This window comes from Mauremys reevesii, linkage group 9 (genome assembly GCF_016161935.1).
Source record: "Mauremys reevesii isolate NIE-2019 linkage group 9, ASM1616193v1, whole genome shotgun sequence".
Taxonomy (NCBI): domain Eukaryota; kingdom Metazoa; phylum Chordata; order Testudines; family Geoemydidae; genus Mauremys; species Mauremys reevesii.
This window is the reverse complement of record NC_052631.1, coordinates 78,290,464-78,313,885: the sequence shown is the minus strand read 5'-3', so window position 1 is coordinate 78,313,885 and position 23,422 is coordinate 78,290,464. Positions and strand designations below refer to the sequence as shown.

General features: G+C 49.4%; 2 protein-coding genes across 8 annotated transcripts in view; one reads left to right on the top strand and one right to left on the bottom strand.

Moving 5' to 3' along the window:
* LOC120371871 (phosphatidylinositol 3,4,5-trisphosphate 5-phosphatase 2-like) overlaps positions 1 to 20,418 on the bottom strand; it is a 67,688-nt gene extending 47,270 nt beyond the window's left edge. For 3 of the 6 annotated variants that reach the window (XM_039488256.1, XM_039488259.1, XM_039488255.1), the window contains exons 1-2: positions 18,394 to 20,418; positions 17,484 to 17,578 (exon numbers count right to left, since the gene is read on the bottom strand). The gene's annotated coding sequence lies outside the window, so the exon portion shown is untranslated. Of the gene's footprint in view, positions 1 to 17,483; positions 17,579 to 17,782; positions 18,370 to 18,393 lie in introns of those variants that run through there. The other 3 variants (XM_039488258.1, XM_039488260.1, XM_039488257.1) reach the window with 3 other exon arrangements.
* Positions 1,481 to 20,790, top strand: ARR3 (arrestin 3). Of its 2 annotated transcripts, none has more exons than XM_039488261.1 (17): positions 1,481 to 1,605; positions 5,368 to 5,578; positions 7,599 to 7,629; positions 8,100 to 8,160; positions 8,811 to 8,855; positions 9,290 to 9,489; positions 10,239 to 10,298; positions 10,670 to 10,737; positions 11,129 to 11,264; positions 11,868 to 11,952; positions 13,192 to 13,264; positions 13,837 to 13,974; positions 14,703 to 14,786; positions 16,084 to 16,107; positions 17,267 to 17,319; positions 18,456 to 18,465; positions 20,472 to 20,790. In XM_039488261.1, the coding sequence occupies exons 2-17, from the start codon at positions 5,538 to 5,540 to the stop codon at positions 20,569 to 20,571; spliced, it is 1,209 nt and encodes a 402-aa protein (XP_039344195.1). In that variant the 5' UTR covers positions 1,481 to 1,605; positions 5,368 to 5,537; the 3' UTR covers positions 20,572 to 20,790. The 2 variants fall into 2 exon arrangements, with proteins under 2 accessions (XP_039344195.1, XP_039344196.1); XM_039488262.1 differs by having other exon boundaries at positions 1,483 to 1,605; positions 5,368 to 5,413.
* The last annotated feature ends 2,632 nt before the right edge of the window (positions 20,791 to 23,422 follow it).

Sequence of the window (23,422 nt, the reverse complement as noted above, 5' to 3'; positions counted from 1 at the left end):
CGGGGGGCCCTTCCCTTCCGGGACCCGCCGCCGAAGTGCCCCGAAGACCCGCGGCGGGGGCCCCCCGCCGCCGAATTACCGCCGAAGACCGGGCTGCACTTTGGCGGCGGGTCCCGCTTTGGCAGTAATTCGGCAGCGGGGGGGGGCCCACCGCGGGTCTTCGGGGCACTTCGGCGGCGGGTCCCGGAACAGAAGGGCTTCCCGCCGCCGAAGACCCCGGGCCCCCAGAATCCTCTGGGCGGCCCTGAGCACCGGCCCTGGTTGTCCCCCGCAATTACTTGGAATCCCGGACCTGTGGGTCTTCCCCCTAGGCTGGGGGAAGGTCCTTTAGCAGTGGGCGGGTTTCCGTCTGCCCGCTTCCTGGATCCCAATAGGAACAATGACCCAGACACAACTCACTCCTACCTCCCCACAATTGGTCTCTTAAAGTGATATTTCCAAATTAGGCACATGGGTTACATATGACCAGGATGGTCATATGTAAGACATAAGAGGTAATTATCCCACTATTCTTGGCATTGGTGAGGCCTCTGTTGGAGCATTGTGTCCAATTCTGACCACCACAATTTAGGAAAGATGTGGCCAAACTGGAAAGAGTTCACAGGAGAGCAACAAAAATGATAAAAGGCTTAAAATCTGACCTCTGAGGAAAGGTTAAAAAACTGGGCATGCTTAATCTTGAGAAAAGAAGACTGAGAAGGGACCTGATAAAGTCTTCTGATATGTTAAGGGCTGGCATAAAGAGGACCGTGGTCATTTGTTATTCATGACTATTGAAGGTAGGACAAGAAGTAATGGGCTTAATCTGCAGCAAGGGAGATTTAGGTTAGATATTAGGAAAATCTTTCTAACAATAAGGACCATTAAGTTTTGAAATAGGCTTCCAAGGGAGGTTGTGGAATCTCCATCATTAGAGGTTTTTCAAAACAGGTTGGACAAACACCAATCAGTGATGGTCTAGTTTTCCTTGGTCCTAGCATAGCACGGGGGGGCTGGACTTCATGACTTCTCAAGGTCCTACATTTCTATGATTCTGTGACTGAAGAATGCCAGGAAGAAACAAGGACCACAAAGCTTCCCCATTCTAATGTCAGCTCTCTCCCTGGCCTTCCCAGGGCTCCTCACCACACCTCTCCCTGCTAGCTTCTCAAACCAAGTCTTCTAATGACCTGATGTGATTTTGCAGCAGTGCAGTGATTGTGGAAACAGGCTCCCAGCACTGTGCAAACTTCAAATGTGCAAGAGCAAAGCATCCATCCTAATTACAGTACCATCATCAGGGTTTAAACCTGCCCTACCAATCTCTCTAATCTGCTTTCTCAGGGCTCCAACAGAAGCATTATTTATAGCCCACTCTTACTTACTAAAAGTCCCCCAACTAATAAAGTAATAGGATTCTAGCCTCAAAATACTCCCCCTACAATACGCACACACACACACAAATCACATCTCCAGTCAAAGCCCCTCTGGCAAGAGCAGACTACAGGGGAGGGACTAACAAGGAGCTATAAGAAGCCTACAAGCAGAGAGCAGAAGTCTCCTAGTAACTTGTCTACAGAAGAAGGGGCTGGAAGAGGAGCTGGGCTCTGTTCACTTATCTCACAGGTAAGACCTATCTACATCCCTTTTTCTCAAGCTGGGAGAGGAAGGGGCTGATTCTGTCCCTCCCATCTAGTACTCTGGGGGAAGGTCAGTTACCCTGTGTGGTTACGTTGTGAGCTCACTGGGGCAGAGACCCTTCTGGGTCTTGTAAAGTGCTAAGGACCAGTAATGTTAATAATCAATAGTGGCTAGGTAGGTGGGTAGTGCCTTCTGGCCCACAGGGGGGCTAAAAGAGGGCTGCCTGCTTGCTGAGATGCTAAAGAACTTTGCCGACCCCATGCAGGGAATCCAGGAGCCTGCATGTGGTTGAGCTGGAAACTAGAGAACAGAAGTGTTGATATATCAGAGCAGGAGATGCCCCATCCTAACCAAACCATAATATGTCTCCAAATCCCTAGTACTCCCTTCCTCAGGAGAAAGAGGAGGGGACTCAGCTCCTTTCTTCTCTGGCTTCCTCCATCCACTTTCTTCTTTAATTCCCACCACATCCAGCCACCAACATCCTGCCACAGCCCAGCCTTGTCTCCATCTGGAAATGGATGAGGCCCATAATATCCTCCTCTGCTCCCTCTTTCTCTGGACTCAGGGCAATCTGCCTGTCTCTGCTCCTGAGGTCTAGCTAGGGCAGATGCCCAGGGTTTCAGAATCCCAGAGCTTTCCCACAGGCAGCTGGGGCCCAGCAGGCGGCGGCGGCAGGCGGGGGCTTCATTGGGCTGGGCTGGGCTGGAAGGGCTCCGGGGCTCGGCCACGGAGCCCGGGGCCGGTCCAGCGGACCCTGGCGGGTCTGCGCTGCTGCGGGTCCCGGCGTCTCGTCTTCCGCAGCCCGGCAGAGCGCCCTGCGGCCCGTGCGGCAGGTCCCGTCCCGGGCTCCGTCGACCTGCCTGCCGCGGGGCGGCGAGGAACCATACAGCACCGCCCTCCCAGGATGCCGGGCCGGGAAGAGAGGGGACGCCGCGCCTGGACGGGGGCGGCGCGAGCGCGCGCTGCGCTGCTTGGGGCAGCCTACTTTGTAGAGCCGCCCCTGCCCACAGGGCATTAAAGGCACAGTCTGTTGTTAAGATTAATTACCTGTCTCCCAATGGGGCAGAAGGGGGCTCATCCCTCTTTCCCCTAGAGTTCTGATTTCTTTTTTCGCCTGGGTTTCATTTCAATCACACTAAAAAAATCTCTGCCCACATTCCGCCCAATTTAGCAGTTCTGCCTGGGTTCCTATCCCACCTGGCTTAAGCAGGGCTATCCAAGTTTAATACTGAGCTCATCCCTGCTAAGCTCCCCACAAATCAGCTGATTACAACTGAGATGTTTACAAGTATAATTCTGGCTGCAAAGACTGATCAAGTAAAACTCATTCAGATGATGAGAAGATCTTGCGCATGCCCCTGAGTGCAGGGCAAAGCCAGAATCCACTCCATGTTGGCACAACACTACAGTGCAGGGTTTACTTGAAATTGTCTCTGATGATTAATGATCACTAAGTCAGTCTATGCTCTCAAACCATTCACTGGGGCCGAGGGAAGGAACCGGAACTGGATATTTATGGTCCCGGGAATTGACCTGGGTTTCGCACTCCCCTGGAACGGACTTTGGGACCATGGCCCTGCACCATTAAAACCATGGAAGTTTTCAAGGATTTCAGTAAGAGCAAAAGCAGTCCCCATAGTAGCTATGTAAAGTGTGAAGAGAGAGATGATGGACACATGAATGGTGAGAGACAGATGTGGAGGCAGAAGTGTTTCAATATGGAAATGTAATGTTCAAAGCAGAATGGTATTTTCATTTCCCACAGGCTGAATTATAGGAAAGCCCACTGAGCAGACTGTGAGGGTTTGGGGGCAGGGACTGTGTCTTCCTGGGTATGTGTATAGTGCTAAGGACGAATTAGCAATGATAGTGGCAATTGTGCATTCCCATTAAACTGATGTGGAGGTAGAGATGGGAGAAATAATTTCCCATAGCAGCAGCATGAGATGGATCTTACCTGCCATATTTTTGTGCCTTCTCAGAGTAATAATAATTAACAATACTTAGTTCTTAACTAGCACTTTCCATCCACTGATCTCAAAGCACTTTACAAAGTGCGATCAGCGTATTATCCTCATTTTACAAGAGACAAGCTGCTGAGGAAACTGCGGTGCAGAATGTAAGGACAACAGTTTCAGAAGTGGCTCTGTTTCTGGCTGCTTCAGCTTTTGGGCACTCAGTTTAAGACATGCAGGATCTAATTTTCAGAGCTGCTGAGCCCCCACAGCTCCCATTGACTCCAATGGGAGTTACTTCTATCTTGTCAGAAGAGGACAGGAGCTCAGGAAGGGACTTCTCTTATGGGGAAAGCCAGCTCTTTGTCCTTGTTCAAAGGCCCCTTCGTGGGAGGTTGTATGTAATTAGTGGCTTGAATATGCATTGGTCTTGACTGCGCTAAGCAGGGGCGGCTCTAGGCACCAGCAAAACAAGCCCCGGGACGACTGGACCTGCCGCAGGCATGACTGCGGAGGGGGCGCTCGTCCCGCGGCTCAGCTGGACCTCCCGCAGGCATGACTGTGGCAGCTGGAGGTCCAGCCGAGCCACGGGACCAGCGGTCCCTCTGCAGTCATGCCCGCGAGAGGTCCGCTGCTTGGCGCTAAGCTTGGTTTCCTAGCTCACTTTATAGAGGGCTGGCAGTGTAGCAACCAGAAGCTTCCTCCTAATAAATCATTACAGCAAATTTCTTGCAGATAAGGACTTGCGTAAAATGATAGCTCCTCTAGTAACTTCATTCATTAATCCTTCTTTCCCAGCCCCGCAGACGCTCACTCAACAGTCACTTGCCATCAGGATGGTCTGAAGTGGTTCTTCTGTCACCTTCTAACATCTGTCCTGCCCTACTCATTGCTCTCACCTTTTCTGACCCTCATTTATTTATTTTTTTCTGCTCCCTTCCAGTGTAACAAAGGAAGAGTTGGATGCTAGGTCTGTTCCCATCTGGGTTATGGGGGTATCCTCGAACCTCAGTTAAACTTGCATCAGTAGTGCATGCACCTAGCCACGTCCATCAAGTCCTTAGGGAATCAGGAGCAAACCTGGGCTGGGAAACAGAATGCCCTAACCCCCTCATAGCCTGCTCCTCTGCTGTCCTGAGACATACGAAAGAACCAGTGAGACCATAGCCTGAGACCCCAGGCTGAAGGAAGGCCCTGGCCTATCCTAATATCATAGTGTCCCATCAAATGTTGGACCTGTCATTGTGAGAACTAGGGCTCCTAGATATCTCACCCTGCTGACCCTAGGCTGTGGAACCAGGGGGCTGCCCAGGCTCTGGCCTGGCCACTTTTTGGCTGGGCCAAACCTGAGTGGCACTGTGACCCCACGTGCCAGGTCGCAATGCACAATGCCACTTAGATTTGGAAGGGGTGGGTGTAGGACAGGGGTTCTCAAACTGGGGGGTCACGAGGTTATTAATGGGGGGGTCACAAGCTGTCAGCCTCCATCCCAAACCTCGCTTTGCCTCCAGCATTTATAATGGTGTTAAATATATAAACAAGTGTTTTTAATCTATGGGGGGGGTCGCACTCAGAGGCTTGCTGTGTGAAGGGGGTCACCAGTACAAAAGTTTGAGAGCCACTGGTGTAGGGGCTCATGGGCCAGGGGAGTCAGGCTGCTGGTGGGAGGGGGGCGCCTGAGAGGGGAAGAGGAGGGTCAGGTGGGAGGAACGCAAATCTATGCCCCCCGCAACTTTAAAGGACTCTGAAGTCCCTGCTGCTGACTGTTTTCTTTTGCTTCCTTGTGCAGAACCCCTGCTGTGCAGCGACTGATTGAAAATGTCAGAGGGCTCCAAGTATGTCTTCCTCTTCCTTCTCCCACTATGTATTGGACTGGGGCACTGCAGAGTGCCAGCATGCAGCACCCTTCACGGGAAAGAGGGGACCCCAAACACACTGGGTTAGCTCGCCCCAGCCCTAATGGAGGCAGCCCATGTTCTGCAGAGATCAGATGGAATGGGGTAAATGCCCACTGTTTTGAAGGCCTTGGCCCCCTCCTGGAACAGTCCTGCAACCAGCCCATGTCGCCCTTTGCTCTCTCTCCATGGGGACTGGGACGTCACATGCCATCCTCCAGGGATGGGCAGGACAGGAGTCTCATGCACGTGTGTTTAGCAGTGGGTGACAGGGTCTTTGCCTGGCTTTGGTGGCCCATCCATCTCTCTGTCATGCATATGCAATGCCATCTGCTGGCATTATGCAAGCTCTCCCACTCTGAATCCAGCCCAGAGCACGGCCTGCGTCTGAGGGAAGCTGGGTGCTTAATGTTAGACTTGATGCAAAGGGAACGTGGGATTATGGTAATGGGAATTGACATTGAAGTCACTATCAGCTCCTTAGCATCAGCCTCCAGCTGGCAAGGATGTCCAAGGCGACTTTAATCCTCCAGAGTCTGGGCCAGGAGCCAGATGGACATAGGACCAGAGGAACTTCTAACCCAGTCAAGTGTCCCAGCTCCTGCCAAAATCAAACCAGTCCAGTGATCCATTAAGTCCAGTGTCCTGGCCCAGGGCCGCAGGGCTGCCCAGAAGTGGGGCAAGTGTGGCAATTTGCCCCAGGCCCCACAGGGCCCCCCACGAGAATCTCTGAGGCTCTCCCCTGCCTCTGCCTTCGACTTTGCTTTCCCCCATCCACCGGCACCTCAGCGCGCCACATCCAGGAGTGGCCCTGGACAGAGATAAAGCAACATGGCTCCGGCGGGACCTGAGCTCCTGCCACTCGGAGCTGTGTGGTAAGGGGGTGGGGGTGCAAGCTGCAGCTGAGCGGCAGGAGCTCAGGTTCTGCCGGAGCTACACCGCTGCAGTGCTGTCCAGGGCCGCTCCTGGACCCGGCTCGCTGAGGCTCCAGGAGAGGGGGGAGGCGGGGGTAAGCAGCATGGATAAGGGGCAGAGAGTCCCGGGGACAGTCAGGGGACAGCTGGGGCAGAGGTTCGGGGGGGTGGTCAGGGGATGGGCAACAGGGGATTGGATCGTGGGCGTTCCAGGGGTCTGGCAGGACTTGGCGGGGGGATGGATAGGGGTCGGGACAGTCAGGGGATAGGGAGCGGGGGGGGGTTGGTGAGGGGTGGGGTCCTAGAGTGGTGGTTGGAGGGGTCTCTGGGGAGGTGGCAGTCAGGGCACAAGGAGCAGGATGGATTGGAGACAGATAGACTGGCATAACCTGTAGTGTATACGCATCCTACAGCAACAGTAGAGGTTTTTCTGCCATTGTAGGAACTCCACCTCCACAGCTGCATTTACACCGTGGGTTAGATCAGCATAGCTCACCTGGGTGAATTTTCCCCATCCCTGAGCACCTGTTGACCTATGTTTTAAGTGCAAACCAGGCCTGAGTGTTTGGCTCCCCGTCCTGTGGAGAAATCCACTCCCCAGTGCCAGCAGCTAGAGAGAATTGAGGGAATGCAGCAGCACTACCTGAGGAACCTGAGACAGAAGCAGGATCAGCGCCTGTCTGGCTGACCATATTCTACAGTGAAAGGATATATATACACAACCTCCCTAACCCCAGGAGCTGTTCACTAGCTAACACTCTCACATGGCAGTTCCCTGCTTTCCTCCCCAGCCTCTAAAATATGGTCTGTGGCAACAGTCTGTCCTCCACTCCTCCCCACCAGGAATATTCTCCTCATGATAGTGGGCAGAGAAATCTACAGCACAGAGAGCTCAGGGCATATGATATCTCCCTTCTTCCCAGCCATTTAACTCTTCACCAGGCAGAAACAGGCAGGGGCTTAGTTTGGGGTCTGACCATGCAAGGGACTGAATCCACAAAGATCCTGAATTCACAGGCCCACTTCTCCGTAGCCAAGAGGTCTGGCTACAGACTCAGCCTCACTCCCCAAGTTCCTCCTAACTACCAGGTGAACTGATTCCCTTTCTCCTCCCTTTCTCTGAACACAGCACTTTGGCAGAGGCCAGCCTACAGGGACTTGCCATCTTTTCCCAGACCTTCCCAACCCCTTTGTGTTTGTTTCCTCTGCAGGGTTTTTAAGAAGACCAGCCCCAATGGGAAGGTAAGTACACGCTGAGCTTGGGTACGCTGGGGGGCTGCAGAACACAGACACGTGCACATTTGTATCCCAGGACACTTTCCTTGTTGAATTAAATTGTATCTGATTTATCCAGGCACTACTAAGAGAGACCTGCAGGAACATGTGTGCAGAGACTCCATACCAGGGGGATTCCCAACCCACCAGGGGTGCATTGTGGGGAATCCCTTCTCCTTCAGTCTCTCTCCTGCTCTTTCTGATACACCTGGCATGGTTCTATCATGGTGCTTTTCAGGAAGATTTTTTTTTAAATATAATGAAGTCCCTGAGTAATTATGGCTGTTCTGACAACTTGAATAATCAATATCGAGAGATCTCCATTCCCTGATCCCAGCCACAGCTACAAACTTGAAACTTACACTGATCAAATGAAGAACAACCACCTGTTTCTTTGTTGTTCTTTTTTCTTTTCTCCCCCCTCATGCTGCCTTCAGTTATCCATCTACTTGGGAAAGAGGGATTTCGTGGACCATGTAGATTGTGTGGAACCTGTAGGTGAGTGACGTTATCTTCCCCATCCCATTCTGCAAGCCAGTATCCTCTGCATGTGACGCTGCAGCTGATTGCTGTGTAGCTGGTTGTCACATTACAAACAGAAGTTTCGTGGGGCCAGATCCTCAGCTGGTGTAAAATGGCTTAACTCCGTATGTTCCAGTGGTCAGTGATTTTCAGTGGGAATAAGCAACAGGGGCAAGGGAGACTTGTGAGAAGCAAAAATTCTGGTTTCCTGTAAATATCTGTAACATAAGACAAAGGTGGGAGAAGCAGAAAATCTAGACTGTAGGAGCAGGCAGGCAGACACACACTAGCTCTGCTCAAGCTAGCACACTGAAAATAGAAATGTGCCCATGACAGCATGAGCAGCTTGTCTGAGTATGTACCTAGCGGGTCAGGCAGGACTGTATATGGAGAAAACTGATCACTACATGGAAATGGGTTTGGAAGTATTTTAGGAAGCGGTAGCAGCTCTTCAACATGCAATTTCCCTATGGGATGAGCTAATGTCTCTGCAGATGGAGAAAGGAGCTACTTTTGTTGACTAAATTTTATGGATAAAGTGTATTTTTAAAAGGACATTCCCACCATTTGCAACCCCACCTTTTGCGAAGGCTGAGCTCACCTGCACCTCTTGTGCTTATTTGCAGATGGTGTTGTTGTGATTGATCCAGAGTATCTGAAGGATAGAAAAGGTAACTCTCTGCAGCAATAAGATGCAAATGTTGAGGCTATGATATGCCTTGTGACTGTAGTTAGGTTAAAGTGCCTAGTGATCACCAGTCTCCCTATTCAAAGCAACCATTCCTGAGCCAGAAATGAAAGACTGTCTCTGCTTTCTGCTCTTCTCTTCTGTCTTGGGGACTGATTCTGAAGCTACCAGAGGCTTGAAGAAGGATTTCATGGATCTTCCTATCTTTACACTGGGCTTTAGCAACCCAGCCCTAGATAATTGGGTCAGATTTTTGCCTGCACAAAAAACTGCTTTTAATTTTGAAGAGTCATTACCATGGTCTCTTCTCTTGTCTCAATCCTGCTCCTCCACCTGCCCTTTCCTCATTTCCATTCCTTCCTTTTGCTCATCTTCTTTTCTCTCTTTCAATTTCCATCTGTCCTGCACTGGCCCCAGTGTATGTGACCCTGACTTGTGCATTCCGCTATGGCCGAGACGACCTGGATGTCATTGGCTTGACCTTCAGGAAGGACCTCTATGTCCTGACCACTCAGATTTATCCTCCTGTGCCAGAACAGACACCAACTTCCCTCACTCCTTTGCAGGAAAAGCTGCTGAAGAAGCTGGGCGAGCACGCTTACCCCTTCACTTTTGAGGTAGGAACTTCTCAACACACATGGCTCTTTCCAGTCACACACTCCAGTATCTCTTGCTGTGCACAGTCTCTCTGGAGCTGTGGAGGAGTGGCCACCTCTCATGCTCCCCAACAAATGATCCAGGATCAGTGGCAACTAAGTCAAGGAGCTAACTCATGGTAGAATCCTTCTCAGCTACATCAGCTCAAAGGTGCTCCCATATTGCTGGGGGAAGCAGTCTTGGGATTTTGTCCCTTGGGTAAGAGGTTGGGGCAGAACAAGCACGAGCATCAACTTGAACAGAAGCTTCCTATGGACAGACATAAAGCCCATGTCATAGACAGTGGCTTAAGAAATTATGAAGAGACTATGGGGTCCTGAATGAGGTGCTCCCTTGGGGGAGGTGTGTGTGTGTGTGAACATGCATGTGTGTGTGTGTGCGTGAAGCTCCTTGCTCCATTTATGCCTTAGGGTGCTAATCCTCAGGTACACTCCTTATCTGAGCCTATAGCTATGATAGAAGAGGAAACTCACCTGCAGAACTCTGAGCTACTACCAAAATATCTGCCAGGGACACATCTGTCCCACCATAAACCCCAAGCCCCAGGGGACTCCAGCTAGGGCTTTTCCTATCCTGACACCCCTCGGTGCCAGGGATCATTGGCCTGGAGTCAGACATTACAGTGAGTGAGGGGGAACCTAAGCTCTGATTGTGCTGTTCCGCTGGGTTGGGTTTGGTGTTCTTGGTAAAAATTTCCTCTCTCCCCCAGATGGCAACCAACTTGCCCTGTTCAGTCACTCTCCAGCCAGGACCGGATGACCTTGGAAAGGTAAGCTTGGGTTCTGCATTTCATACCTATCATTGGCTTGAAAGAAAGACACAGGGGTGGACGGATGAATTAAGAATCTGTCTCCAACAACCTCCCCTAACACTAGGGCTCCAAAAATCACAGCTGCTTCCATTGTGGTGTCAAACAGAATGGTACAGCCAGCTGGGGGGCAGCTCTGAGAGGGAGGTAGCCCAGCTGCTTCATGCAGAGATAGGGTCTTCAGAGAGGTCGAGGATACACACTGATGTGATGAGGAAGGGAGGTGAATAAATGTGACTATCAGCACTTATTACCCCTGATGGAAGTTAAGGGGCTCTGTTCCACCCCGAGGCCTAGCACAATAACCTTGTAACCGTCTGTGTTTCCCTCAGTCTTGTGGTGTAGACTTTGAGGTCAAAGGATTTTGTGCTGAAAATCTGGAGGAGAAAATTCACAAGAGGTAATTCCAGTGCATCCCTTCTTCCCCCATCACCCTAAAGCAAAAGAACCAAGTTTCTCCCCTCAGGCCAAATCCCTGCAGGAGGGCAGCCCTGGGTTTAGACTTCCAATGGAGGCCGCAGGCTTTAGCCTCCATTATCCCTGCCTCATGCTTTTTGATTTAAGGGTGCCATTCTCTGTTTCCTTTTCTGATGGTTCTTAAGAGCAGACTTTGGTTTGCCCATGCACCCTGGGGCGGGGGAATAAAAGTGTCCACCTGTTTAAGCAAACAGACATTTTCCTCCATTCTTTTAGACCTAGCTAGGGGGAGAAGGGTAAATTATGGGTGGAACCCCCTGGGACAGACACCATGTCTCTGTGCTTACAGGCCTGGCCATTTCTCATCCCTGCAGGAATTCAGTGCGACTGGTGATCCGAAAGGTCCAGTTTGCCCCAGTAAATACGGGCCCAGCACCAAAGTCAGAGACCACCAGGCAATTCATGATGTCTGACAAGCCCCTACACCTCGAGGCCTCCTTGGATAAGGAGGTCTGTATCCCTGCATGGAGTCTCTCCCCTGTACTCTTCTTGCAAGTAGGGCCTGTCCCACACAGACTGGTACATGCTGGTCTTTCCCATGCTGCTGGAGACTGATTACAGCAGAAAAGCTCAGCTGTGAAACTGAGGCTCCAAAAGAGGATCTCGCACCCACTCCAGCCTACTGACCTATTGTGCCTCTCAGTCTTCCAGCATCCAGCATTCATCTGTGAACAAATCTGAGGGCTTCATCCCAGCCTGTACTTTTTAAGACGTTTTACCCTGGGGTGAATCCTCAAGAGTTTAGTTGGGCTGGAACTTTCTCTTCTATGTCTGTATTTCTAGTACTTGGAAACAGACCCTCTCCACAAACCCAAGAAGACAAAGGACTCCCTCAGATCTGGGCTGTCCACTTCTTGGAGAGGAGAGGTCCTGGTGCACATTGCATATGCATTCCCTTGGGTCCCTGCATCCTAGCTATTACAGGTCTCTCTTTCCATGGTGCCTCAACTTCTACTTATCTATTTAGGTCCTTTGGTGCCCTTCACCATAGTATCTGGTTACTTCCTTAACTCCTGTTAGCATGCAGTGTAACCAGATCCGTTCTGATTGCAGATCTATTACCACGGAGACCCAATCACTGTCAATATTAATATCAACAACACCACCAACAAGATTGTGAAGAAAATTAAAATATCAGGTGAGAGAGAGCATGGTGCACATCCCCAGGCCTCAGCTCCATTCTTACCTCCTGTGCCCCACATTCTTCCTTTTGCCCTCTGCCCTACACTTTGCTCATGCCCCACACCCTGGGGCAGACCTTTAAAACACCTCTGTGAGAGTCAAGTTTTATAAATAAGTGTGCACATGGGCCCAGTAGGTGAACTGTGCTTGTTGGGCACAAGGCAGAATGCCTCACCTCTTCTCTTCCCCACTCTCCCAGGCCCAGAGAGTAAATCCCTGTGCCTGCTTCTCCTCTCACTGGCACCAGTTCTACACCTGTGTAGTTCCACTGACTTCAGTGGGGTTATACCTCCTTTAAACCAATGCATGGGAGGGAAGAACCAGGTTATCTGTATGGTTTAGGGCTGCGGTTTAGAGACACAATAGTTTTATAGCATCATAGATCTCAGACAGTTAGGGGAGGGATGAGATGTAAAACAACCGAGAGGCCAGAAGCCTGCACTACATGTGTCATGCTCCAACTTTATCAAACCTATAAATTCAGTGGTGGAATGACTAGGAAAATCCTTGGGAAGCCCCCTGATATTCCACTGGTTTAAGGGACTACCTCCTGAGACGCTATAGAGCTGCAGTGTCACAGGGGCATGCACAACGGGGGGGGAGGGGCAAGCAGGAGCATACCCCGCCCTCCAATCTCAGCGTGTCCCTACAGCCCAGGGAGGGAAGAAGCAGCAGGGTGGCTGGCTGCCTGCCTGCTGAGCACCTCCTTCCCTGATCCCTGCAGGTGCAGCCTGCTGCTTCTCCTTCCCTGCTGCTGGAGTCCCAGGTGTTGTCTCTGCCTCCAGCCCTGACTCACCTCAGTGGGTGCCTGCAAACCAGGCAGCAGTGCTGGGAGTCCAGCAGCGAGGAAGAAGCAGCAGTGCAAGGGGAGGGGGAGGAGGAGTTCAGCTGGCAGCCATCCGCCCTGCTGCTTCCTCCCTCCCCAGGGGCAGCAGGGACACAGAGAGTGCAGCTGCCTGGGGAGCTGCTGCCATCTTGCTGCTGGGAGTCCCCGCCAGGATGTCCTGATAAATCTGGAGCAGGGGGTGTCACGCAAACCTTTCATTTGTGTGTGTTTAATGTGCCCCTCCGAATGTGGTCAAATTTAAATTCCTGCACATGCCTCTGTACAGAGCCAAGGACAGTGTGTGCAACATCCTATGTGATATGCATGTCATTGCCACGATAGAATTGTGTTCCCTTTCTCTCTGATCAGTCGAGCAGATCACGGATGTGGTTCTCTATTCGCTGGACAAATATATGAAGAATGTGTGCACAGAAGAGATAATGTAAGTTAGAGGAGGTAGCAGCTCATATACCACGGGGCTTGGCTGGCCAATAGAGTGATGGAGAGAGAGAAATAGTCAAGGAGTGGGAAGAGAAAGATGGGAAAGAGAGGAGGCAGGAAAGATGACATTTCAATGTGGAGCAAGAATATCCAGAGTTCTAATAGTAAATAGGAAAAAAGCAACAGAGCTTTGGAAGGGATATAAACCCCCATGCATCAGGGCATAAACCACTGTCTAACTACTGGGGACTAGGAGGAAACTTCCCTGGGGACAGATTGTCATACAACTGCCCACACAGCAACTTTCTCTGGAGCATCTAGTGCTGGCCACTGTCAGAGATAGGATACTGCATGGACAAGATGGGTCACAGGTCAGATCCAATCTGGCAGTTCCTGTGTAAAAGAAGAGGGATAAAGAAAAGGGGAGGGGGAATAGAAAGGAGAGTGGAAGAGAGAAAAGGAGACAGAGAAGCTGGGGGATACAGACAGCAGGAGTGTGTGTGTGTGTGTGTGTGTGTGTGTATGTGTGTGTGTGGTGGCTGTTCTGAGCTTTTCTCTCTGCATCCCTTTCAGTGAGACTGTGGCTGCCAATTCCACATTCTCCAAAAGCTACACGGTGACTCCCAGCCTATCGTCCAACCGTGAGAAGCGTGGCCTGGCACTTGATGGCAAACTCAAACATGAGGACACCAACCTGGCCTCCACCACCATGTAAGAGAAAGGCCTTCACCCTGCCAACCATGTTCTCCAGCTGATCTCTTTGCTTCTCTTATCAGTCTCTACCAGACAACCACTTCCCACACACCACTCTCACTTTGTACCATCCAGTGCTGCTTGCCAATACCTAGGTACCCAAACCTTGAGCTGCAGCCTCCACTCCTGCTAGTCCAGTCCTGGGCCCCTACACACTGCTTGATCTTGTCCTGCCTCAGTCCCTGCAGCTCTGTTTCTAAGACCTTCTTGAGCAGAGACTGTTAATCATGCTGAAGAATTTGTTGAGTTTGTGATGAGGATGCCACACCCACTGATCCATCGTGCAGGTGAGAGGTAAACCCAAGGGCCTGACCATGAACTTTAAAAGATCCCATCCCACTTTTTCCAAGAGCAGGTGCATCAGCCCTAGCGTCCTGATAAAATTCCAGCTGAGGTAATTACCATCTACCCCCAGAAATTCTTCCATGCTTTCAGCTACATTAGTCTTCCCTTCCTTTGTGCCATGTGGCTGTGCAGTTAAACAGCTACAGTATTTCCCTCTGCACAAGATGGAGCCCTATGGCAGTCACAGATTATAAGATTTGTATGGCATTGTTGTGGTGGCTTAAACCTGTCTCAGTAGCTGTCATCCTGATCATCAGGCAACAAATTCAGCCCCCTCTGATCACATGGCATATCTCATCCCAGGTCATCTTCTGACCTCTTTTCTATGCTTTTTCTTGTAGGCTGAGACCTGGGATGGACAAGGAGGTATTGGGGATCCTGGTATCCTACAAAGTGAAGGTCAACCTGGTGGTATCCAGAGGAGGGTGAGCATCTCTCTGGTACATAGAGTGTAACTCTTTGGTGTAAGAGTTGTGTGTTTGAACAACACCTAGCATAACAGTGTCCTAGTCCATGACTGGGGCTCCTAGGCACTACCACAATACTACTACAGCTAATCATCATAATACTGACATGTACTGACCAGGGAAATAGCTAATAACTGGATTTCTTAGTTTGCCTTTGGGGCCCTCTCTGTACGCTACAAACACTTAAGCCAGGGGCACTCAAACTACATTGCACCATGACCCCCTTCTGACAACAAAAATTACTATACAACCCAAGGAGCGGGGGCTGAAGCCTGAGCCTGCCTGAGCCCCACTGCCCCAGGTGGAGGGGGCCGAAGCCTGAGCCCGCCCGAGCCACATCGGCAGCCAACTGCTCCCTTCCCCCCAGCACCTTCTGCCCGCCGTGAAACAGCTGATTGTGGTGGGCAGGAGGCGCTGGGAGAGAGGAGGAGGAGTTGATCAGAAGGGCCGCCAGTGGACAGGAGGCGCTGGGGAGGGAAAGGGAGGAGTTGGCTGCTGATGGGTGCTGAGCACCCACTAATTTTTGGAGCACCCACGGAGTCAGCGCCTATGCCCGGGTGAGGGGCCTGTAACCTGAGCCCTGCCACACAGGGCTGAAGCTGTCAGGCTTGGGCTTCTGGCTCAGGCTTCAGCCTGAGCCCCAGCAAGTCTAATGTGAGCCCCGGCAAACTGATCCACAGTTTGAGAACCACTGACTTAAGTCATCCAGGCATTGGGTCATCCACATGGCATCCATTCCAGAGGCGAGCCTTGGATTCTCAATGATTCCCACCCCTTTCCTCCCAGGGCACATCCCCATTTATACCCCTGCACCTCACTTTATTACCAACATTCTCTAATGCCCCACATTCTCATAAGCAAACTAGGGAAATGTGGTGGAGATAAAATTCCTATAAGGTGAGTGCATAACTGGTTAAAGACCATATTCAAAGAAAGAAGTTATCAATGATTCATTGTCAAACTGGGAGAGCGTATGTAATGGGGTGCCACAGGAGTCAATCCTAGGTCCAGTACTATTCAGTATTTTTATTTATGATTATGGAGAATATGGGACTCTTGACACATCACCACAGGATACCTGGGTGCCATGACAGCAGGGACCTGTGAAGGGTGTCATTTACTTGCCCAAGGTAACCGTGACACGAAATGAAAAGCCTCATTGTCCAGAAGGGGACATTTTCCACTCATTCATTACGTTTGTATTTGTTGTACTGTTCTTTAGCTGAATTCTGTGTTCTTTCTTTCATCCCCACAGCATCCTGGGAGATCTCACTTCAAGGTAAAGAATGAGTCAATTGACAGGTGTCTATCAGGAATGGTGTCCCTGCTTGTGGAGCTTTGCAATCAGATGGGCCCAGAGACAATGAATCCTCCTTTCACTGTACAGGAATTAATATCAAGCCGCCCCCACAGCTTCACACCTCCAAACACACACACACATGCACACACACTTTCAGACACCTTGCGTGAAGATGTGATTGTCAAACCCCACACCACCTGTGTGACACCTTCCTGTGTCCTGCTAGTGGGTGGCTCCTCTTCTCTGGGCTCTCATATTCCCTGCTCAGCTATTAGTGCAATTACCCAGCAGATGACTTGTGCTAAGAGAACTTCACTCAGAGTTGAGGACAGAGTGGATCAAGTAGAAAATCCAAGGCCTTTTCTGACCTGACACATGATTTGCAGCCTGACCTCTCTCCAATCCACTCTCTGAGCTGTATTTTGCAGGACCATTCAGGGAGTTGGATGGTGTTTCTAATGCAGAACACACAGCTGCTCCCCACCCTGTCCTTGTCCCACAAAAGTTAAGGTTACATTTTAACACATATCAGTTTTAATTACGATTTTGATTATCTGATTGTTGCAAAGTATTGTGGGATGTTTCAATGACTGCCAGGGTGCTATAAGCAGGGGCGGCTCTAGGCACCAGCAAAACAAGCTGTTGCCTAGGGCGGCAAAATGTAGGGGGCGTCCCCTGCCGCCGGGGAGGGCGGGAGTCTGGGTCGGCGGACCTGCCGCCGTCACGGCTGCGGCAGGTCGACCGGAGCCCGGGACGAGTGGACCTGCCGCAGGCATGACTGCGGAGGGGGCGCGCGTCCCGCGGCTCGGCTGGACCTCCCGCAGTCATGCCTGCGGCAGGTCCACTCGTCCCGGGCTCCGGTCGACCTGCCGCAGCGGGAGCTCAACCGGAGCCGCGGGAACAAGGGACCCGCCGCAGGACCGGGGAAGGGCGGCGCAGCGCACCGCGCTGCTTGGGGCAGCGTGATTTCTTGAGCCGCCCCTGGCTATAAGCAAGCCTGAGCAGAGACAGCCAGACCTGTACTCATGCCCATTGAAAAGGCCATCAGTTCAGGAGGATTTAACATATTCTGTGCTCTTCCCTCACAACTGTCTCTGTGTAATTTTCCCCTTTAAGAGATGTGTGCTTTTCCTTCCAGCGATGTTGGTGTTGAGCTGCCTCTTATTCTGATGCACCCAAAGCCCACTGATGGTAAGTGATCACTCTGGAATACAATTTTCACTAGAGAAGCAGCAGGGAGGAAGGAAACGCATTCATATTCATGAAGGTGTCAGAAACACTAGTGATATCGGTTATCCCTAAGGCCAGGTGAAGCAGTTCAGCTCAGAGAAGACCCAACCCAGATGGAAACAAACCTCAGAGCCTTTCCAGGGTGGGATCAGTTAATTTGCCCTTTTCTCTGTGGCTCTGTTCCTTCCAACATGGCCAAGCCTGGAAACTCTAACACACCCTGAAAGAGAGAGGCTTGTATTATTCCCTTTCCAAACCAAGCTTCCACACTTTCCAAAACTGACCCATCACTGGGTCAGTTCCCATGATGTCCTGCACAGTGTGCCAATGATACCATCAACAATATGAAAAAGGCACGGGCTGTGCTTTCCAGAGTCCATTGTTTCCAATGGATTTGGAGTCAGTCAGAGCTGTTCCCACTTACATTTTAGCCATGATCTGCCTATGGCATGCCAGGGGAGGTCTCCTGTAAGTTTGCCACTTCTCCAGAGCTTGACAGGACCATCTCATTTCCTGCAAACTTGTCTTGCAGAACATGCAACTACACCAATATGTTGCACTGTGATGGCACAGACATCACAACTTCATGATGCCATGGGTTTGTAGTGGAGGACAAATTTTTAAGGATGGTGATCCAATGCCCACCCAAGACTTGAGGCTAATGGTCTGCTGGAACAAAGGTCCTATTTTGCAATTGTGTGTCTAAGGCACTAAACACAACACATGTAACGGGAGAGCTGTGAACTGTGCTTAATGCTTATTTAGCAGAATTGCTTGGAGTCACTTTTATAACAAACACAAAACTCCACAATGTGAAGTGTAGTGGAAGATTTGACTTTGTCTTGAGATCTAGACTGAGAAATATTTGCAAGGTTGCATAGTGTCTCAGCCTCATGTCTATTACTGACCTTCCACAGTAAGTCTGCAGATAAAACACACAACCCCTTTCAGTTATTTGCCCCAGAATGTGTCTTTCCAATAGAAATATCCCAGTAGTAAGAACATGTCCTTTTGAAATGCCTGTTTCAGACTAACCTCTGCGTGTGTCTCTCAATCTTTCTCTGCCTCCCCACAATGTGTTTATAAATGGACTATAGACAAGCCAAGGTAAGGAAAAGGTTTCTCGGCCTCTACACCAACACTTTCTGTAAGAAATCTGTTACATAAACTCATTGCAATACTAAATAACCTGCTCCCATTTCAATATGCAGTTATGGAGTCTCCTGTGAGTGTCTTGGACCAAAAGATCCATCATAGAGCTCAGGCTCAGGTCCCACAAACTCGTGCTCTCTACATCACAAAAGACACTATGACATTACAATGTGATGTCACCGCTAAAATGAGCATTGTCATAGCAGGAGGAGAAACCAGAGCTGGGAGAGAGGCCTGTTTGCAGCTTAATTTTGTTTATTTTATGATTTCCTGGCTTTTCTTCTCCTTGCTAAAATCACACTGGCTCCCCTGTTGTTTCTGATCCAAACTGTATTGCCTATTTCAATGTTACTTCATTATTTTCTGGAGGGAGTTGCTGTCGCCGACTTGGCTCCATAGATACATGCACTGCTCTGTTGCTATGATAGATGGCCCACTGATGGAGATTTCTGTCCCTCGCTCCTATGAGCACAGCTCAGAACACTGACTGCAGCTTTCCCAGTACTGTTGCTTCCTTGGTAATCTCAGCTGGCTCCAGCTGATTTAATCTTAGTGGCAGCTGGAGGCTGCACTCCAGGCCCTGGACTACAGGAAACTGTAACCAAAACAAAATCCAGAATATCCCTAGAGAGAGGGCACTGGCTGAAATCTTAACAGCAATAAATCCTGTAGCTACCTTAACTGGTGTAGGAAATGACTAAAGCATCCAAGAACTGTCCCAACAGGACACAAATCCACCAGGATTGTTAGAACCAAATCCTGCTATGTGCCAATAAATTATATATTGAGAGCCAGCCTCATAAAATAAAGTTCTGTGTTGCCCTGGTAATTCTGTTTAGCTCCAGAACACTCTGTCCAAAGGACTCTAATGGTGAAAACCCACTTCCCCAGCTGTCAGCAATTTATACTGACCAAAACACAAGGATGGAGTTGCCACACTTACAAGTTTGCCCTCTAGGAAATCTCACAATGCCAAATCCATCTCCCACTCCAAAGTCCACCAGGTATGAATTTGATCTGTAGTTGCAAGACCATGAGAGACCCATTTTTGTGTCTAGTTATATCCTGCAAGCTGCTGCTGTGGGACACTGGAGAAATGCATGAAAATCAGAACAGTACTTTGGGAACAGGCAGAGTCCAGGAGCCTAGATAAGCTACTCACATGTTCTCAGAGCAAAGAATGTGCCCTTTATAGCCCCTCTGTGGGCCTAGTCAGGATATTTCAAATTTCTCTCAGGAGTACGGAACCCCCTGATCGGTCCCTTTCCTACCCACTTGCACTTCATGCAGTTTGTCGAATCACTTTGTATTCTTGACATTTTGGAACCTGTTTTGCTCAATTTTCTCCTTTTTCCTTCTGTTCCTTTTTGTGCCTCTTTCTCTGATTCATGGTGTCATTTTGCATTTCCCTCTTGCAAGGAGGTAATTAATCCTCTTTATGTCTCTCTGTCTCCATTCTGTTTGTTTGTTTTGTCACTGTGTAAAACTTTGTCTTCAGATATCTCTTTAGACGCAGGTTCTCCCCCTCCATACACACACCTAGCTGAGTGTCCTGGGCAGAATTGCACTGCTGCTGCTGCTGGTAAAAGTCTCAGCCACTTGAGTAGCTATTTACTATTTATCAGCACATCTTGTGGATTTCCTTCAGTAAATGTCCCCCACCGCACTGTCCTTACCAGTTAGCACTCCAAGCTTCCTGGGACCAGAGCTGAAATATGCACAGAAGGCAAAGCACTGTTCCTCAGCAGAACATGTGCATTGAGGAGTCCTGTGAGGCTGGGTGTCAATAGAAAGTGGACATTGTCTCCATGGTCCTGATGATTTGAGCAGGGACATCACCCTTTTGGGACTTTCACACTGTGACCCTCCCTCCTCTCCTCCCCCCCCCCCAAGGCAGATGATGTGTGTAGTCACCAAAGTCCCAATTTTGAGACTTTATCATGCTGTCTTCTTCTCTCCAGTGAGGAGGACATTGTGATTGAGGAATTTGCTCGCCAAAAACTCCAGGGGGAGAAAGATGACGAAGATGAGAAGGAGGAAGCTGACAAAGACGAAAGCTAATCTGCTGCCCTGCCCAGCCCAGCCAAAACATGCGGTAGTGACTACTCCAGTGCACATAGATTTTTTAGAGCAGTCCCTGATGTACCAATCTTATATGTGTGGTGTGATACAATCATCGTTTGTTAGCAACTGTAACTATGTGAATGCTGTCAAGGAAATGTGTTACATTCTGTTTATGCCACTCACTGGAATGCTGCAACATTCTGCAATTTCTTTATAAATAAAACTGTATAAACTGAAATGTGCTGGAATCCATTTATTTTGGCTTTGGTTTTACTCTGATCACTTCCTCACAAGTCATGCAAGAGCTTACAAGCTAGAGGCAAAGTTGGTGCACAAGTCCCTGTGTCTCTTTCACAACAGCACCAGCTAGGTGGACACCCCCCCCCCCACCAAGAGAAGGGTCAAGTCCAAACAAATTGTTTTTTTATAAATATGTTATTAAATGAGAATGTTCAGCATATGCTGTATATACTATTCTTGTAACCAGTTCAGATCTGGAATAGCCTTCCAAGGGGAGCAGTGGGGCAAAAAAACAGATTTGTTTCAAGACTGAGCTTGATAAGTTTATGGAGGGGATGGTGTGATGAGGTTGCCTAAAATGGCATATGCCACCCATCTGTGACTGCTATTAGCAAATATCTCCAATGGCGAGAGATGGGACCCTAGATGTAGAGTTACTACAGAGAATTCTTTCCCAGCTGTCTGGATGGTGGGTCTCACTCACATGAGACTCACCATGTTTGAGGTCAGGAAGGGATTTTTCCCCAGGTCAGATTGGCAGAGATCCTAGGGAGGATTTTTTGCCTTCCTCTACAGCATGGGGAATGGGTCACTTGCTAGTTTGAACTAGAGTAAACAGTGGATTCTCAGTAACTCAGCCAGAGGTTGTGGGTCTATTGCAAGAATAAGTGGGTGAGGTTCTGTGACCTGCGATGTGGAAGAGGTCAGACTAGATGATCATGAGTGTCCCTTCTGGCCTTAAGGTCTATGAGTCTACACAAAACCCTTTCAAATCTGCCACAGTCCAGTGACGTTAGTTTGCCTGCTCTGGAATCAGGTGATGTCAATGGGGTTGGGATCTCTCTCTTCTCATCCCAAACGCCCAGCCTGCATCATTTTGCTTATGCAGACCAACATAAGGAGATTGTATTTACTGCATCTGCTCAAGAAGCTGAAGTCGCTGATGGCTGATGAGATGCAAAACTGGATCTCACAGGACCTAAAACATGATAAGAGTGAGATTTGAGGTAATTATGTGCTGACTGCCAGACCATTTGGCACCAATTGCAGAAGAGGATGGAACCAGCAGGATCATATTTGTCATCCATGTTTAACTGTGATTGTGACAACAGTTGACCATAACAGCATTACAGTCAGTATCTAGTGCTCTGTGCAAGCAAGATCTAAATTCTGCAACAAGGTTCCTTGGATTTTCTGAAGGGCGCAGAGACTGGAAACTCTGTGGCAGCTAAATTTAAATATTAAAAAAGATGTTTAAAATTAAATATGTAAAAGAATAATACAGTCAATAGTATCCACTCTTTTTTATCGTGTTATTAAACTCAGTGTATTTTTACCCTGGCCCCACATGTTCCGTTTGGATTGACAATGCATAACTTAATCACAGAAGCTATGATGAAAATAAGTTCCGGCAGCTAGAAAGGCATTGCAGTTTGGGAGCTGGATATTTCTGCCAATATGAACAACAGTGATGTAAACTGTTATATTTAGACTTCAGAGTTAATACCACATTAAGATGAATGGGGCATTTCACACCTCAGACCTCAGAGTCTGTCTGCAAACTCAAGGCAGATATCATTGCCTCAGTGGCAGTCATGATTTGTCTAGATTAGGGAAATTTGCACCAGTGTAACCATATCAATGTAGTTACACTAGAGTAAATTCCTTATGTATTGCATTGATGCAAAAGTGGGCTTGCTTCTATGCAGGCAGGTTTACATTGGAGCAGCTCATTCAGTGTTGCACATGTACACAGGGATGTTGCATTGGTTTAGTTACATTGGTGCTGCTACGTAAGTGCAACAAAAGCCATGTTTAGACAGGACGTAATTTCCTATATTTCAGATTTTCCCCTACAACCATGGTTATGTTTGCACTAGGAAAATTCAGACCCATAATTTACAACTGGGGTAGTAATGTTAAAGGTACTGTACTAGTGTGTGCAGGGAATCAGCATTCTTACTATGTGACCTAAGTATTCAAGGCCCATGAAGGCTAAAAACATGGTGTTGTTCTTGCAAATGGAGGCTTATTATAGTCTATAGTACATTTGGGGGGTAGATCCCTGTAATCCATCTGATGGGTGGGCCCATTATAGGTGGATTAGGGGGAACCGTGGTATCCAGCCGGTGCACAGCCCCTGGTATAGGTGCATGGGAGGATTTTAGGTAGAAATCTGGTGTGTGTGTGTGTGGGGGGGGTCCTGTTACAGGTGCAATGGGGGAGCCCCATTACTCATCTGGTGAAGGGGTTCCTTTTACAAGTAAATTGTGTTATCTGTCTGGTGGGAGGTCCCTATTATAGGTGCATGGAGGACCCCCCGTTATACATCTAGTGGGGGTCCTGTTATAGGTGCATGGGGATCCTGCTTATCCATCCAGGGCTGGGTGGGGGTAGCTAACACTCTGGGGGAAAGGGTGTTTGATTAACGCATCTCAGGCATTTACTGTGTTGGGGTGTGAAACTCCCACCCTTGACATCAGCACCAGCGTACCAAGTGACGTCACATCGGCACACGGTGACGTCAGAATACAGGAACTGGCAAGCTGGTACGTGACTACGTCACTCACGCGCGTGCCTGGATGAGCCCACGGCGCAGGGGGATGAC